The sequence below is a fragment of the Somniosus microcephalus genome, chromosome 3 (assembly GCF_052327205.1).
Source record: "Somniosus microcephalus isolate GS21.2 chromosome 3, FLI_Smic_1.0, whole genome shotgun sequence".
In the NCBI taxonomy this organism is placed as follows: domain Eukaryota; kingdom Metazoa; phylum Chordata; class Chondrichthyes; order Squaliformes; family Somniosidae; genus Somniosus; species Somniosus microcephalus.
The window spans coordinates 266,802,813-266,818,968 of record NC_140989.1 but is presented as its reverse complement, the minus strand read 5'-3'; the positions used below and the strand labels follow the sequence as shown (position 1 = coordinate 266,818,968).

At 43.0% G+C, this 16,156-nt stretch overlaps 1 protein-coding gene across 1 annotated transcript in view; it reads left to right on the top strand.

The window, feature by feature from the left end:
• LOC147121890 (adhesion G protein-coupled receptor D2) overlaps nt 1-16,156 on the top strand; it is a 422,076-nt gene that overhangs the window by 175,941 nt on the left and 229,979 nt on the right. The window contains exon 17 of the mRNA XM_085978030.1: nt 13,796-13,849. Coding sequence (XP_085834156.1) covers nt 13,796-13,849 — 54 coding nt within the window. The remainder of the gene's footprint in view (nt 1-13,795; nt 13,850-16,156) is intronic.

Here is a 16,156-nt window from a genome sequence, read left to right as displayed (position 1 = left end):
AAGTATTTTTCCTTTAGGTGTGTTCTTGATCACAATTCTTATTTTAAAAACTACTTAGAAATTAGTGTTGTCACCTGAATATGGTGACAAACACACACAGATGCAAACCTTTGATGCCCTCTTCAAACAACATTCCCTTTCACATAAATTCTTCCATTCACAACATTTTTGACATTTTGAACATGTTGCAGTCTGATAAAAGAAGACTTACATTTAGATAGCACCTTTCATGACACCAGGATGTCCCAAAGCGTTCTACAGCCAATCTTTAAAGTGTTGTGATGTAGGAAACTTGTGTACATGCACAGCAAGATCCCACAAGCAATGTAATAATTACCAGATAATCTGTTTTAGTGATGTTGGTTGAGGGATGTATATTGGCCAGGACACTGGGAGAGCTCCTCTGCTCTTCTTCAAATCATGCCGTGGGGTCCTTCCCATCCATCTGATGGCCTGAGAGGCCAGACAAGGCCTGAAAGACGGCAGCTCCGACAGTGCACTGGAGTGTCAGCCTAGATTGTGTGCGCAAGTCTCTGGTGTGGGACTTGAACCAGCAATCTTCTGACTCTGAGGCGAGGGTGCTACCAACTGAGCCACGGTTGACACCTTATGCTGATCTCTATATTGTGCATCATGTGCACACATGGTAGAAGTTTACTGCAGGCAAGTTAAAATGATTAGCAAAGAACAACAATTTCAACAATAGGGCAACAGCAAATGAGAATTTTTCTATGGATATGGTATCAAGCTTTAGGAATTTAGATGTTTTTTAATTTACGGCTGTGTTAAAGGTTCCTAAGGTTACCATCACTAATTATAAAAAATGTGGGTGATGGTTTTACATTGCACTTTTATTTTCTTACAAAATAAATTGTGTAACTTAAAAACATTATTCAGAAAATAATGCAGTACAATGATCAGGCTATTATTTAGAAACTGCTGCTGTTGTTAAACATTAGTATCTATCTGTGTTTTGCTTCTAACCATTCTTGAGTAGGAAAGTCAGAGCTGCCGCTATGAGCCAGGCCACGTGCTATACCTTGTGGGTAAATCAAGATTTTCTCGACTGGTGTTGAACTATTTTCTACCAGTGTTGCACATTGCACTTTGTGAAATGTTTAAGGATTTTTATTGTAGGTGTATTATGGTTGATTGAATCCTTTATTATTACCACTAACAACATCACTTTTTCAAGAATACATTTCAAGAACTTAATTCTTGTGATTTTGTTAATGCTGCTGGCATTTTGACAAAAAAAACAGATGTTTCTCTAATTTTTCAGAAAAATAGGAATTTTGATTCCTATGTTAGTTATTACTGCTGTTTTCGGCTATGGTTTAGAAGCTTTGTGAGACAAGGAGCTAAGAAAGAACATTTCCTATGTGTATGGAAATCATAAATTCATATAAAATACCCACCACCAGTGGTAGTGATTAAAATATGCTCATCAGATACAGATTTGAATGCTACAATTTTGAGCTCCTGTTCTTTTAGTCGTTTGTGGATTTCTGTGCTAAAGTGTTGGGTGAAGGAAGACGGCTAACAAAGGTCACATTACTACTGCAGATTTAGAATGAAACAATCTCCAGTTAGTTGCAAAGAAACTGTGGGATAGATTTTTTAAATGCCGCACCCAAGCCTAAAACTGGCGGTACAGATGGGCCAGCTGTTATCAAAACAGGAAATGAAGATCAGGCAGTGTCTGTAACAGCCGGCTGACCCCCAATGTTAGTTTTGTGTCCAGACGGAAAGTTGAAAGTCTACCCCCATACGTTCAATCGATATTAACTTTTTAATTTAATTGAGACCATGTCAGACTGTAATTTCTTTTTGGCAAATTACTCTGTGCAAATTTCTGTGCCTTTTTTTATTACGTACGTCATACACTAGCTGACATTTTATTCACATCTAACGTTGGGAAGGCTGAAGCACATCTTAATCTTAACACCTGCAGCTGCCTCCTGTAAACAATGTACTCAGCTGGGCCCATCACCACAGAGCTCTGGCTATCTGGATATGGGACAAGCTAGGCTGATGGGGGACAAGCCAATATTTGTTTGTCTAGCATTTAGCATTAGTGCAGCAACACTATAAGTGGCTTACCACCACCCCACCCCACCCTCGTCCCCGCATGGGAATTCTGTGCACCTCCTTCATAAGTACCCTCTAAGATCTGTATGTACGATCTATGGAGTAATATTCATGTGGTCAGTACTGTACACATGGCCCTATCTATATTATTGGATATGTGTATATTCCAGATGCATGGCATGTTTGCCACATCACTCCTTTATAGCAGAGTATTTCAAAGGGAGGCGAAACATGTTGGCTTGTTTTTCTAAGGATATCTTGTCTTGTATACCTCTTCTGCTAAAGTTTCAAACTTTGTTGGCATGTAGAACAAGGCAGCGGAAATGCTGTGTTGTATACTCACACAATGAGTGATAAGGTCGTAAAGGTCCATTTTGTTTGTAAGGAGAGGATGATGTCACTTACAGCTGCAATTGTTTCCTTTCTGGTTGCCGTTCCCTGCATATCATAGAAATCAAGTATCTGGCTGGATTAGATAAGCATAAATAACCCAAGACAGAAGTAACTGACAAACAATGCCTTTGTGACAGAAGATCTAATCAATCCAAAACATTGACCATGCAAAACTTTAATAAAAATGTGCTGTTGAATAAAAAAAAACACAGAAAATGCTGGTAACACCAGCAAGTCAGGCAGAAGCTGTAAAGAAAGCAAACTTACAAAGTTTCAGACATAGCCTTTCACCACAATCAGATGAGCTGCTTATAAGAAAGAACTGAGCAAGAGAAAGGCGAAGTAAGAAAAGAACATATACACACAAAAAAGAGAATGAACTGTAAAGTGGTTAGGTGGAGATCAGGAGATGGTTAACTGAAAGAAGTGATGAATGTAAGAAGTCACACAACACCAGGTTATAGTCCAACAGCTTTATTTGAAATCACAAGCTTTCGGAGCGCTGCTCCTTCTTCAGGTGAAGTGGAGAAATGCATAAAGACACAGCTTATATAGTCAGAGAATCATGTCAGATGTTTACAGGTAACCTTTCCAACTGCCATTTATCGCACCTCGGCAGAGAGATAATCACAGCAGTCAAAGGTGTGAATGGTGTCCAAACAGGTCAGTCAGGGAAACATTACATCAAAGAACAATGAGGTGGAGTCACAAGGGGTCAAATATTGCAAGGGTCAAAGAAGTGATAATAGCATGAGAGAAAAGGAGGAATGATGAGAGAAATGCAATGCTGATCCATTTTGATGTGAAGTAGTAAACTTTATATAATCACATTACAGTCAATGGTACAATCTGAATTGTCAGTTATTTAAAAAGAAATTTGCAGATGTGCAGAATTCTGCTTTATTTTGTGAGAACAAAATTGGTTTATCTCGTCATGTATGTTTTAATATTTGGCAGAGTATGCTCGTTTTATCGAGTGGTTTGCATGCATCTCCTCTTCATAGTTCATTCTTGGCCGTCTAACAGAAAATGGATGGGTACTGAGACTTAATACTACACTTGTGATGGTTGCATGGATTGTGATATTTCACTTTTCATCATTTTGCAAACTTATCAGTGGATAACCTTTCATGCAGCCAATGATTTTAGCAGCAAATTGTACATTGTTCACATTGTGTTAGAGTAGTCTCCACTATTACATTTGATACTTGTGTGTTCTGTTGATGGATATGCATTGCATCATTTTCTTAATGCATGTAATGCACTTTGTTGATGGAACTTCTACCTGACTATTGAATTATGAGAGCCAAATCATGTACATAAAATACCATAAATAAGTTATAAACATCACATTATTGGGTCATTGTTTTAATATTTAATATTTCTTGTTATGGAATATATTACCTCCAGGATCTGATGCTTCAAGGGGTGAATTTGCACAAATCAATAACAGTGACATCTTTACTTTAGCGTATGCAGTGACTTGCTAGATTTTCTTGCCCGTTCATAGGCAATGAATGGAAGGTGTAGCCTGCAAAAGATTATGGGACAAAAACCATGGTGGAGAAATTGTCTGCGTTTCATTGCAACTCGTTTCTGCAGAATCTACAGTTGCAACACTTACCAATGATACTCTGAACAAAAGCAGTCTAGCCCCCTATAATTGGTCCTGCACACGGTGTATTTTCTATGGCGTTCCATTAAAAAAAATGGATTCGTTCTTGGGATGTGACAACACTGGCAAGGCTGCATGATTGCCCGTCCCTACTTGCATTGTATTCCTTATGGTGATGATGCTCCCACAGTGAAGCACAGCGAAGTCAGGTGGAGTGTGTACCATTTACAAGATACACTGCAGCAACTCGCCAAGGCTTCATCAGCAGCACCTCCCAAACCTGCGACCTCTTCCACCTAGAAAGACAAGGGCAGCAGGTGCATGGGAACACCTCCACCTCCAAGTTCCCCTCCAAGTCACACACCATCCTGACTTGGAAGTATATCGCCGATCCTTAATCGTCGCTGGGTCAAAATCCTGGAACTCCCTCCCTAACAGCATTGTGGGAGTACCTTCACCACACACACTGCAGCCGTTCAAGAAGGCAGCTCACCACCACCTTCTCAAGGGCAATTAGGGATGGGCAATACATGCTGGCCTTGCCAGCGATGCCCAGATCCCAAAAACGAATTTTAAAAAAGCAGCAGAAATAGGACTCAGTGTATTTAGTAGAAGTGTTCTATGGTCAATGCAGTATCTCTAACTTCACTGAGCTTCAGAGGTTCCACTCTATGCACTTCATGCAGCCCTACACATAAACAACATGTTTGCATGTTCTTTGTAAATGGAGGTTAGATAGCATGGGAAGTTCCGAGCACTCCTGCTTCTAACTGAGAGGAACAATGGGGCACAAAGTGCAACAGTCCCCTTTTAAAATGTTAAAGCTCATCGATGGAACTCCATGGATAATACGTCGTGTGCACCATAGCATCATAGAATCATAGAAAGTTACAGCACGGAAGGAGGCCATTTTGGCCCATCATGTCCACGCCGGCCAACAAAGAGCTATCCAGCCTAATCCCGCTTCCCAGCTCTTGGTCCGTAGCCCTGCAGGTTAGAGCATCCCTAGTGCACATCCAAGTACTTTTTAAATGTTAGGGTTCCTGCCTCTACCATCCTTTCAGGCAGTGAGTTCCAGACCCCCCCAACCCTCTGGGTGAAGATATTTCCCCTCAAATCCCCTCTAAACATTCCCCCAATTACTTTAAATCTGTGCCCCCTGGTTTTTAACCCCTCTGCTAAAGGAAATAGGTCCTTTCTATCCATTTTATCTATGCCCCTCATAATTTTATACACCTCAATAAGGTCTCCCCTCAGCCTACTCTGTTCTAAGGAAAACAGACCCAGCCTATCCAGTCTTTCCTCATAGCTAAGGTTCTCTACTCCCAGCAACATCTCTAGTGCAGTCACATCTTTCCTGTAATGTGGTGACCAGAACTGCACTCAGTACTCTAGCTGAGGCCTAACTAGTGTTTTATACAGTTGAAACATAACCCCCCTGCTCTTGTATTCTATGGTGTGGAGATGCCGGAGTTGGACTGGGGTGGACAAATGTAAGACATCACACAACACCAGGTTATAGTCCAACAGCTTTATTTGAAATCACAAGCTTTCGGAGCGCTGCTCCTTCTTCAGGTGAAGTGGAGAAATGCATAAAGACACAGCTTATATAGTCAGAGAATCATGTCAGATGTTTACAGGTAACCTTTCCAACTGCCATTTGTCACACCTCGGCAGAGAGATAATCACAGCAGTCAAAGGTGTGAATGGTGTCCAAACAGGTCAGTCAGGGAAACATTACATCAAAGAACAATGAGGTGGGGTCACAAGGGGTCAAATATTGCAGATGCTGGGGTCTGTATGAAAAACAAAAAAACAGACAAAAAACATTTTTTTTGGCTGGAAATCACAGCAGGTCCGGCCGCATCTGTGCAGAGAGAACAAGCCAATGTCGACTCGAGTCTGGATGACCCTGCATCAGGTGGGGTTACATGTAGCGTGACATGAACCCAAGATCTCGGTTAAGGCCGTCCTCATGGGTGCGGAACTTGGCTATCAGTTTCTGCTCGACGATTTTGCGTTGTCGTGTGTCTCGAAGGCCACCTTGGAGAATGCTTACCCGAAGATCGGAGGCTGAATGTCCTTGACTGCTGAAGTGTTCCCCGGCTGGGAGGGAACACTCCCGCCTGGTGATTGTTGCGCGGTGTCCGTTCATCCGTTGTCGCAGTGTCTGCATGGTCTCGCCGATGTACCATGCTCCGGGGCATCCTTTCCTGCAACGTATGAGGTAGACAACGTTGGCCGAGTCACATGAGTATGTACCATGTACCTGGTGGGTGGTGTCCTCACGTGTGATGATGGTATCTGTGTTGATGATCTGGCATGTCTTGCAGAGGTTGCTGTGGCAGGGTTGTGTGGTGTCGTGGTCGCTGTTCTCCTGAAAGCTGGGTAATTTGCTGTGAACGATGGTCTGTTTGAGGTTAGGCGGCTGTTTGAAAGCACGTAGTGGAGGCGTGGGGATGGCCTTAGCGAGGTGTTCGTCGTCATCGATGACATGTTGAAGGCTGCGAAGAACATGGCGTAGTTTCTCCGCTCCGGGGAAGTACTGGACGACGAAGGGTACTCTGTTGGTTGTGTCCCGTGTTTGTCTTCTGAGGAGGTCTATGCGATTTTTCGCTGTGGCTCGTCGGAACTGTCGATCGACGAGTCGAGCGTCATATCCCGTTCTTACAAGGGCGTCTTTCAGTGTCTGTAGGTGTCCATCGCGTTCCTCCTCGTCTGAGCAGATCCTGTGTATTCGCAGGGTTTGTCCATAGGGGATGGCTTCTTTAACATGGTTAGGGTGGAAGCTGGAGAAGTGAAGCATCGTGAGGTTGTCCGTGGGCTTGCGGTAGAGTGAAGTGCTGAGGTGTCCGCCTTTGATGGAGATTCGTGTGTCCAGGAATTAGACTGATTCTGAGGAGTAGTCCATGGTGAGTTTGATGGTGGGATGGAACTTGTTGATGTTATCGTGTAGTCTTTTCACTGAAAAGACTACACGATAACATCAACAAGTTCCATCCCACCATCAAACTCACCATGGACTACTCCTCAGAATCAGTCTCATTCCTGGACACACGAATCTCCATCAAAGACGGACACCTCAGCACTTCACTCTACCGCAAGCCCACGGACAACCTCACGATGCTTCACTTCTCCAGCTTCCACCCTAACCACGTTAAAGAAGCCATCCCCTATGGACAAGCCCTGCGAATACACAGGATCTGCTCAGACGAGGAGGAACACGATGGACACCTACAGACACTGAAAGACGCCCTTGTAAGAATGGGATATGACGCTCGACTCGTCGATCGACAGTTCCGACGGGCCACAGCGAAAAATCGCATAGACCTCCTCAGAAGACAAACACGGGACACAACCAACAGAGTACCCTTCGTCGTCCAGTACTTCCCCGGAGCGGAGAAACTACGCCATGTTCTTCGCAGCCTTCAACATGTCATCGATGACGACGAACACCTCGCTAAGGCCATCCCCACGCCTCCACTACTCGCTTTCAAACAGCCGCCTAACCTCAAACAGACCATCGTTCGCAGCAAATTACCCAGCTTCCAGGAGAACAGCGACCACGACACCACACAACCCTGCCACAGCAACCTCTGCAAGACATGCCAGATCATCAACACAGATACCATCATCACACGTGAGGACACCACCCACCAGGTACATGGTACATACTCATGTGACTCGGCCAACGTTGTCTACCTCATACGTTGCAGGAAAGGATGCCCCGGAGCATGGTACATCGGCGAGACCATGCAGACACTGCGACAACGGATGAACGGACAGGACACCGCACAACAATCACCAGGCAGGAGTGTTCCCTCCCAGTCGGGGAACACTTCAGCAGTCAAGGACATTCAGCCTCCGATCTTCGGGTAAGCATTCTCCAAGGTGGCCTTCGAGACACACGACAACGCAAAATCGTCGAGCAGAAACTGATAGCCAAGTTCCGCACCCATGAGGACGGCCTTAACCGAGATCTTGGGTTCATGTCACGCTACATGTAACCCCACCTGATGCAGGGTCATCCAGACTCGAGTCGACATTGGCTTGTTCTCTCTACACAGATGCGGCCGGACCTGCTGTGATTTCCAGCCAAAAAAAATGTTTTTTGTCTGTTTTTTTGTTTTTCATACAGACCCCAGCATCTGCAATATTTGACCCCTTGTGACCCCACCTCATTGTTCTTTGATGTAATGTTTCCCTGACTGACCTGTTTGGACACCATTCACACCTTTGACTGCTGTGATTATCCCTCTGCCGAGGTGTGACAAATGGCAGTTGGAAAGGTTACCTGTAAACATCTGACATGATTCTCTGACTATATAAGCTGTGTCTTTATGCATTTCTCCACTTCACCTGAAGAAGGAGCAGCGCTCCGAAAGCTTGTGATTTCAAATAAAGCTGTTGGACTATAACCTGGTGTTGTGTGATTTCTTACACTTGTATTCTATGCCACGGCTAATAAAGGCAAGCATTCCGTATGCCTGCAGGACTAATTATAGGGAACTAGACTGTTTCTGTGCATACAAAATTAGCTGTATACTTTTTGCATTGTGCTCTATACAGGAAACTCTCTTTTAACCGGCACCTAAATATCCGGAAATCTCTCTTAACCGGCAAAATTCACGAGCAGGTTCAGGTAAGTTTTACTATATAATAGTGGCCGTGTAACCGGGGTTCCTGCACCTGTGGCCATGCAACAGGGGCTCCTGGATCTGTGGCCGTGTAACCGGGACTCCTGCACAAGTGCCGTGTAACCGGAGCTCCTGCACCTGTGGCCGTGTACAGGGCTCTCGTACCTTGGTAAGTATACCTCTCTGTAATGCGGACTTTTTGATCAACCGGCAACACGCCGGTCCCGTCGGTGCCGGATAAAAAAGAGTTTCCTGTACTTGCGGGCATAGCAATAATACCATACATATATATCTAAACTATACAGTTACCATTTCTACATTTCTGCAGTAAAAAGAACACACATTGGCTTTAATGGAACATTGTAGTTCTAGCTCTGAGAAACAAGAAAGAAGTGACCGCGTGTTAAACTTTGACCTGACCTGGCCTTGAACCTTACGAGAGCAGATCAATGTCACCTTGACCTCACTTCCTTACAAAATCCCACAAAATTATGTTTACCAAATTCTTGAACAAATGCATTCGTATTTTGTTGCAAATGGTCACTTCTGATAAAAATTGAATTCAATTATGGAGATGTATGTGTTGCTTTGCCAGTTATAACGACATTGTGACAGCCCTCTTAAGAAGGGTAAATGACCGGCCACTTTGCCCTTTTAAAGTTTTGATCCAGCCAAATATTCTTTCAATAAATTCATAATTTTCTGTAAGAAACAGAAGAAGCAGCTCCAAAGCACTTTAAGATCTCGGTTATCAAATGTTCGGTAAAACATTACAGCCTTACGTATGTAGAGAATTGTGCGCATTTTTTCTGGCATAGCCTAAAGATGTAGTGCGAGTCATATATATTTAAATAAAATAATAATGAAAGGAGAGCTGTGCCATTGCCAGACACAGGGCGGTAATTTTACCCCCCCTCAGGGCGTGTGGGGGAAGAGGCGGGTGGAGGGCTTAAAATTTTTTTTAAACTGGAAACCCGACTCCGACCCACCCCCTTCTGGTTTTAATGGAGGTGGGTCGGGAGTGGATGACCAATCCGCTCTCAGGAGGTGGGTCGGTCACTGAAATCTGTTAAGGAGGCTGCGTGCCTCCATTTTAATTCAGCTTTATTTTTAACGTTTGGAGGCCGGGATTAAAATTTAAAACGGGTCCTGCTATTAAATTTGGCAGGACCTGCGGGAAATCCATACTTCCGGGTTTCCCGGGCATAAATCCTCTCCCTCCGCTCTTTCCAGGCTCCGAGTTGTTATCGGGCCCAAGGTTTTTCACTGGTCTATTGAGCTGTATTGTACCACCAGTTTCTAGGCACACACAACGTGACTTCTGGTTCTGTCTCGTGTGATTGAAGTAGCAATGCACCCTGCTGGACTGATGCAGTAGAAAACTCTTCCTGCTGGAGTGCACAGGTGCAGCTTAACAACTGTTGGACGGGAGATTTCATTTACATTCAAACTTGTGCAAAACATTTTTACAATATAAAAGTAATTGGCTTGACTTTTGTTCGTACATTAGTCGAACAACCTAATGCAGTTTGCCTGTTACTTCGACCTTGAAAATAGCAGCCTTTGGCCTCTGTAAGGAGGTGTTTGATTATTTTTGAAGAAGTTGATTTTGATCACTACTTTGCTTTATTTTTATTGTGTTAAATTTTGATTACCCGCTGCAGCCTGTTCCGTTTGCAGTGAAAGTGAATATCGGCAATGAGCCATCGTAACTGAGAGCAGTCTCCACATGTATTTTACTCAAAGTTGCAAACGGTGGAAAATGTCCAACTATCAAACCTCAGTATGAACAGGCATTCTATAGTAAAATGTTTAAATATTCTTTTCATCAAACACTTCTATTCAATTTTCCCTGTGATTTTTCTCCCATCCCCCTTCTGCTGGAGGTGGTGAGTCAGCTGGAGTGTGATGCCATGACTGGCTTCAACCTTCCAGTATCTTGGCTGAATGGCCATTCTTTGTGTGTGAGCTAGACAGTGACTGTTAGGTTGTTTGTCTGTAGGAGCTTCGCAGGTGAGTCAAATCCTGTCTTCACCGGAGGGAATCGTTGGATAGTGCATTGTAACAGGAACCCGGCAGGGGTTTTTGCTTCTCCCCATGCTACACTAGGAATGCTGAGGACAATAGTGCACCCCTCACTTCTGCCCCAGCACATACCAGGGGTTGAATCTAGCGCCTTCCTACTCTGTTTGGGTCAGTAATGCATTTGCTCGCTGATTTACTTGGCAGTTTTGTTGCCCTTTTGAGCTGCCAGATATTGGCTGAAGTTATAAGTGGAATGTCCAGAAACACTGGCAAGCATTAAAATGAGCTTCAGTATTCCAACCTCCTTCCCAACTGTCCCATTGCAACTCTTAAAACTATTTGAAAACGGTGCAATGGCCATCAGGAACCCTACATCAATGAGTTAGAATCCTATGCTTAGAGCTACTGGTGGAGCGGGTAAATGGAGTTAAGATGCAGATCAGCCTTGCTCTAATTCAGGCTTGAGGGGCTGAATGGCCAACTCCTGTTCCTAGGTTCCTTCCTATGTTCTTAATGAGATTGCCAGTATGGGGTACATGCAGTGCACTAATTCTGAGGTAGTGTCATCAGGGGCAGTGAGTCACCTAAAAAAAGTGAGTTCTATTAACAGTGTTTGAAGTGGGGATTTACCTGTCTGATCCATCCCACAATAACAAAATGTGACAATTCTGCATCGCTGCTATTGGGAAAGTTGAAATGTGATTTGTATTCTACCAAAAAGCATTCCTATCATATGTCATGAAGTTGGTACTATTTAATAATTCTCTAATGCAGAACTGCACGTGATGCAGCAAAGGTTGTTCACCATCAGCCGTGAACTTCAGCTGGAGGGATAAGCTGCAAAGCTGTGTCAGATCCCAATTGATCACGATTAGTGTGATTGCATCTTTTGGGCCGCTTTCAAACTTGCCCTTTGGACCTGAGCTGATCTGGGTGGCCCACATCATGACTGAGAAGGAACTGAAGCTTCGGTTGCTTTATTTCTGGCAAAGCTTGGCAGATTATCACGGGCTAGTGATGGAATCTGAATCCAGGCTCTGGATTTGGAAATCCGAAGAATGGAATCCCGAACTGGATTCATTTATGAAGTTCAGATTTGGATCTTCCTGGTGATGTGCGCAGATCTGTTAATCCATCAACGCACTGTTTTCTAGTCGGCTACACAATCCTGTGTAATGCGTTCAAATTGTCCTGACTCAAAAAGGATTACCCACTGCTGTTGCCAAGGCTAGAATCTCCCTTGACTCTAGAATACTAGCCATCAGAAATATGAAATGATATTGGTTTACTAGCCCTTCAAGTAAATGTCTGCCTCCACCTATCTCTCTACCCTGGAGAGTCAAATGGCCATGTATGAAAACACTGGGTGCAAAATAAAAAATAAAAAGAGAAATAGTTTTTATTTAAGGAATGCAATATGCTCTGGACAGCAACGTAAGTGAGATGGATGTTGAATAAATTGCTTTTGCAAACTCAGACAGGTACGGCATCATAAGGATATACTGTATTGTAAGCTGTATCACTGTAGTAGACAACCCACATGTGCACAGCCTATTGTTCCCGTTCATTAACTGCTGGCAAGTCTTCAGCTGGGTGCATGCAACTTCAATCTGTTCAGCTACAACTTCTAGCCTTGTGTCAATATTCGAGTACACAAGCCATACAAATTGAGTGCCTCTGTGAGCTATGTGTGACACATGATCACTTAAAGCCCAAAGCAGCCATCTCCTCAGTTTTAACAGCCTATGCGTCACTTTCAATTTTTTTTTCCCCTGACATGGTCGGCTGTTTTTATTTATGATTTCTGATTCTATCGTTTTAAAAACCATTTCACATCTGTGGTACAGCATTGTTTGTTAGTTTTCATGATGAACATTAGGAATGAATGATTGCTGATTGGATCAGTGAGTAAAACTCATCCCTTTTCCTCCCACTGCTCATGTACATGATCTGAAATTTCATCATCTGCATCACCATTATTGTTGAAACAAGTCTAAAAGGAGTATTTCTCCATTGGGATGCAAATTGTCCAGTTATTAAAATTGATATTGGATTATTTTGATTAAACAGACTGACACAATAAATAATCTATTTTACATTAAGATGAAAAATAGCCCTAGATTTTTCATGAGAAAAGAAAGCTTTGGGGACTCTATAAATTAAAGGAGAGAGTAGCAAGCATTTTATAAACAAATTTATTTCTGTGAAAGTGATTATATCAGTAATTCTATAGATGCATGCTGGCCATTATTTAACACATTTATCATTATCCAGAATTTCTCAGGCTGTTTTTAGTTGTGTCCAAGTTTTTATTTTAAAGTTATTTTATTGATAGTTTCATGTGGTAAAATTCCTATTGGTTTTTGCATGTGCTTTTCCTCTTTTGATGTGGCTCAGATGCAAAGTCTTCTTCATTACCATAGCCCTGCATCACGCAATGTGAAGGGAAATGTCGGGCAGTGCTCTCCAAACACTATTTTACACATACCTAAATGTAAGGTTCATTACTTGTTACACAGTGTGACAGTGTAAAACAATTTTGCATGTATTTTAATTAAACGGAGAATGCTGGCAGTGATATCTTTAGAGGACGATCCCATTTTGACAAAATATTTGCCATTATGTGCCATCACAGTGCTTAGCTGTTGCAGGGAGAAAGTGTCTTTTTTGGGTAGGTTTCCTCTGATAAAGGGTCTTTTTCCTACAATTGTTATTTTCTTGCTCTGCACTGTTTTAACGTTCTATTTCTTGTTGGTTTCTGAGTTCTTAATAGTTACAATTAGTTTTAGCAGTCGTGGAGAAATGCTCTAACAGCATCCCAGGGGTTCCCAAATGTCAAATTGCACTTTCCCTTCTCACCTGCTTTACTCAAGCCTTGTCCGGTGTTAATGGGAAGTGACTGCTCTGTTTAGGCAAGTGCAGTTGAGGTGTTGTAGTATAACCAATGAGTCACAAAGCATGACTTTATTTCAGAGGCTGTGCTATTCTTTCTTGAAGTATGAATCTTGAAATGATCCTGTTTATCATTTTGCAGATAAGGAGTACAATCAAAAGACTAAAAGAGAGAAGGAAAGCTCTGAACTTTTCAGTAAGTAAAAAAGTTATTATCATAGCCGTTGAAGCATTATCAATGAGTGAATATTTGAGTAAGCTTTTACTTAGTTGTTATGAATACATTTTAGAAATGAAATTAATTAAGCACAGGGAGTGACTTTTGACACCATTATAGGAGTTGTAACAGTTCTCTTACAGAGCTTTGAAAAGAATTAGCAATGAACTTTAAACTGCCGCACTACAGCTGTGTTGATTAGATGCTCATTATCAGTAAAAATGTACCAGTTGGTTGGTGCAATGAGTTAGACACTGGGGGTAAAATTTAACTTCAGCAGGGGTTAAAAACAGGCAGTGGTGGATTGGCCACCTATTATATACCACGCCCATTTTTTTCAATGGACTTCACTGGAAAGGAAAATCAGGGGGTGTATAACAGGCAGCCGATCTGTCACCTCCTGTTATGCGCTCTCGCGGTAGTTGCATTTCACCACCATTGACTTTTCCCCCCCTGGCACCTGAGCTCCAGTCCAGCGCTGATTGATGCGCTGACTGCCTGCTGACTGTAAGGCTCTTGCATGCGATGAGGTTGCACAGTTTCAATCCATTTGGGTTTGGGCCTACAGCACAAAACTCCCCCTAAATTGCCAGCAAGGGTTTTGATCTCCTTTACGTACTATTTTTTGGTATACTGGTTAACACATTCCCAATAAAAAAGGCTAACAGCGTTGTTAAAATAACAAAAACAGAAATTTGATGGGTATTTGTTAACTAGTTAATCAGTTAACATATTGCACTGAGGAAAACAACTGCCAAACTGACAGTCTCACTTAGAATGACTACAGGATGGCTGGTATATTAAATTGACACACTTGGGCTGCTCTTCTGAGGCTCAGACACATTACAGAGCCAGAGAATTCTGCACCTGACCTGGGACTGCTCGATGCTGACACCGCAAAGGCTGGAATGGTAAATTCACTACCCCCTGCTTTCCTCCACACCCTTGAGTGTTGAAATCAGCCCTTCGAAACAAGAGCAAGATGTTTGGAAAGAGAGTTGTGACATGAACAGGGACAGATCTGGAGAGAGAAATCAACAAAGAGAATTAGAAGATTGTAGAGCAAAGGCAGATGGGGAGAGAATTTCTCAGCAAATTCCAAAATACTGGAGTTGGGCTTGACACCTGTAAAACACAACGGCCTTGATTTTCAGTGTGCCGTGAGGCGGACTTTTAGGTGTGCGGGGGGCTAAAATCCCGAATTCGGGGGTCGCGACACCATCCCGCCCAAAACCCACCTCCACGTAAGTTTCAAAGGAGGCGGGTACCCGCCCCACACTGGGACCCGCCAACCCGAGGCGGGAAGGGATTAGTGCCAATTAACTGCCTGTTAACAGGTAGCTAACAGGCAGTTTTTAGCCTAATCCCTATTTTGAGGGGTGTCGTGTGGGATTCATGACAACTCCAAACCACACCAGGTTAGAGCAGGCGGGCTGTCGGGTTGAAGGACTTGAGCTGGGACGAGAGTCCTGGTGGATCATATAACTAGGGCTGTAGAGAGGGCTTTAAACTAACTAGTGGGGGGGAGGTTCCTAGAGAGCAAATAATAAAAATGACAACAGAGAAGGTCATAGACTTAGGTAGCAGTGGGGAAATTAAAAACCAGAGTGTGTCAGGAAGGGGCAGAAGGTATGGAGTAAAAGGTAAAGTAATAAAAAGGGCAAAAGCAGGAACTAAGTGTCACAAAACATATTTGAAAGTTCTCTATCTGAATGCACGTAGCATTCGTAACAAAATAGACGAGTTAATGGCACAAATAACTACATATGGGTATGATCTTGTGGCCATTACAGAAACATGGCTGCAGGGTGACAATGCCTGGGAATTAAACATACCAGGTTATTTAACGATCAGGAAGGACAGGCAGGAAGGAAGGGGAGGTGGAGTGGCTATGTTAATAAAGGAAGGAATCACTGTAATACAGAGAAATGATATTGGGTCAAAAGATCAGGATAATGAAACAGTTTGGGTGGAGGTAAGGAATAATAAGGGGAAAAAAACACTAGTGGGCGTAGTCTATAGGCCTCCGAACAGTTGCAACTCTGTTGGACGGAGTATCAATCAGGAAATAGTTGAGGCTTGTAATAAGGGAACATCTATAATTATGGGGGATTTTAACTATCATATTAATTGGACAAATCAAATTGGGCAGGGCTGCCTTGAGGATGAGTTCATTGAGTGTATTAGGGATGGGTTTCTTGAGCAGTATGTAACTGAACCGACCAGGGGGCAAGCAACCTTAGATCTGGTCCTGTGTAACGAGACAGGATTAATTAAAAATGTCCT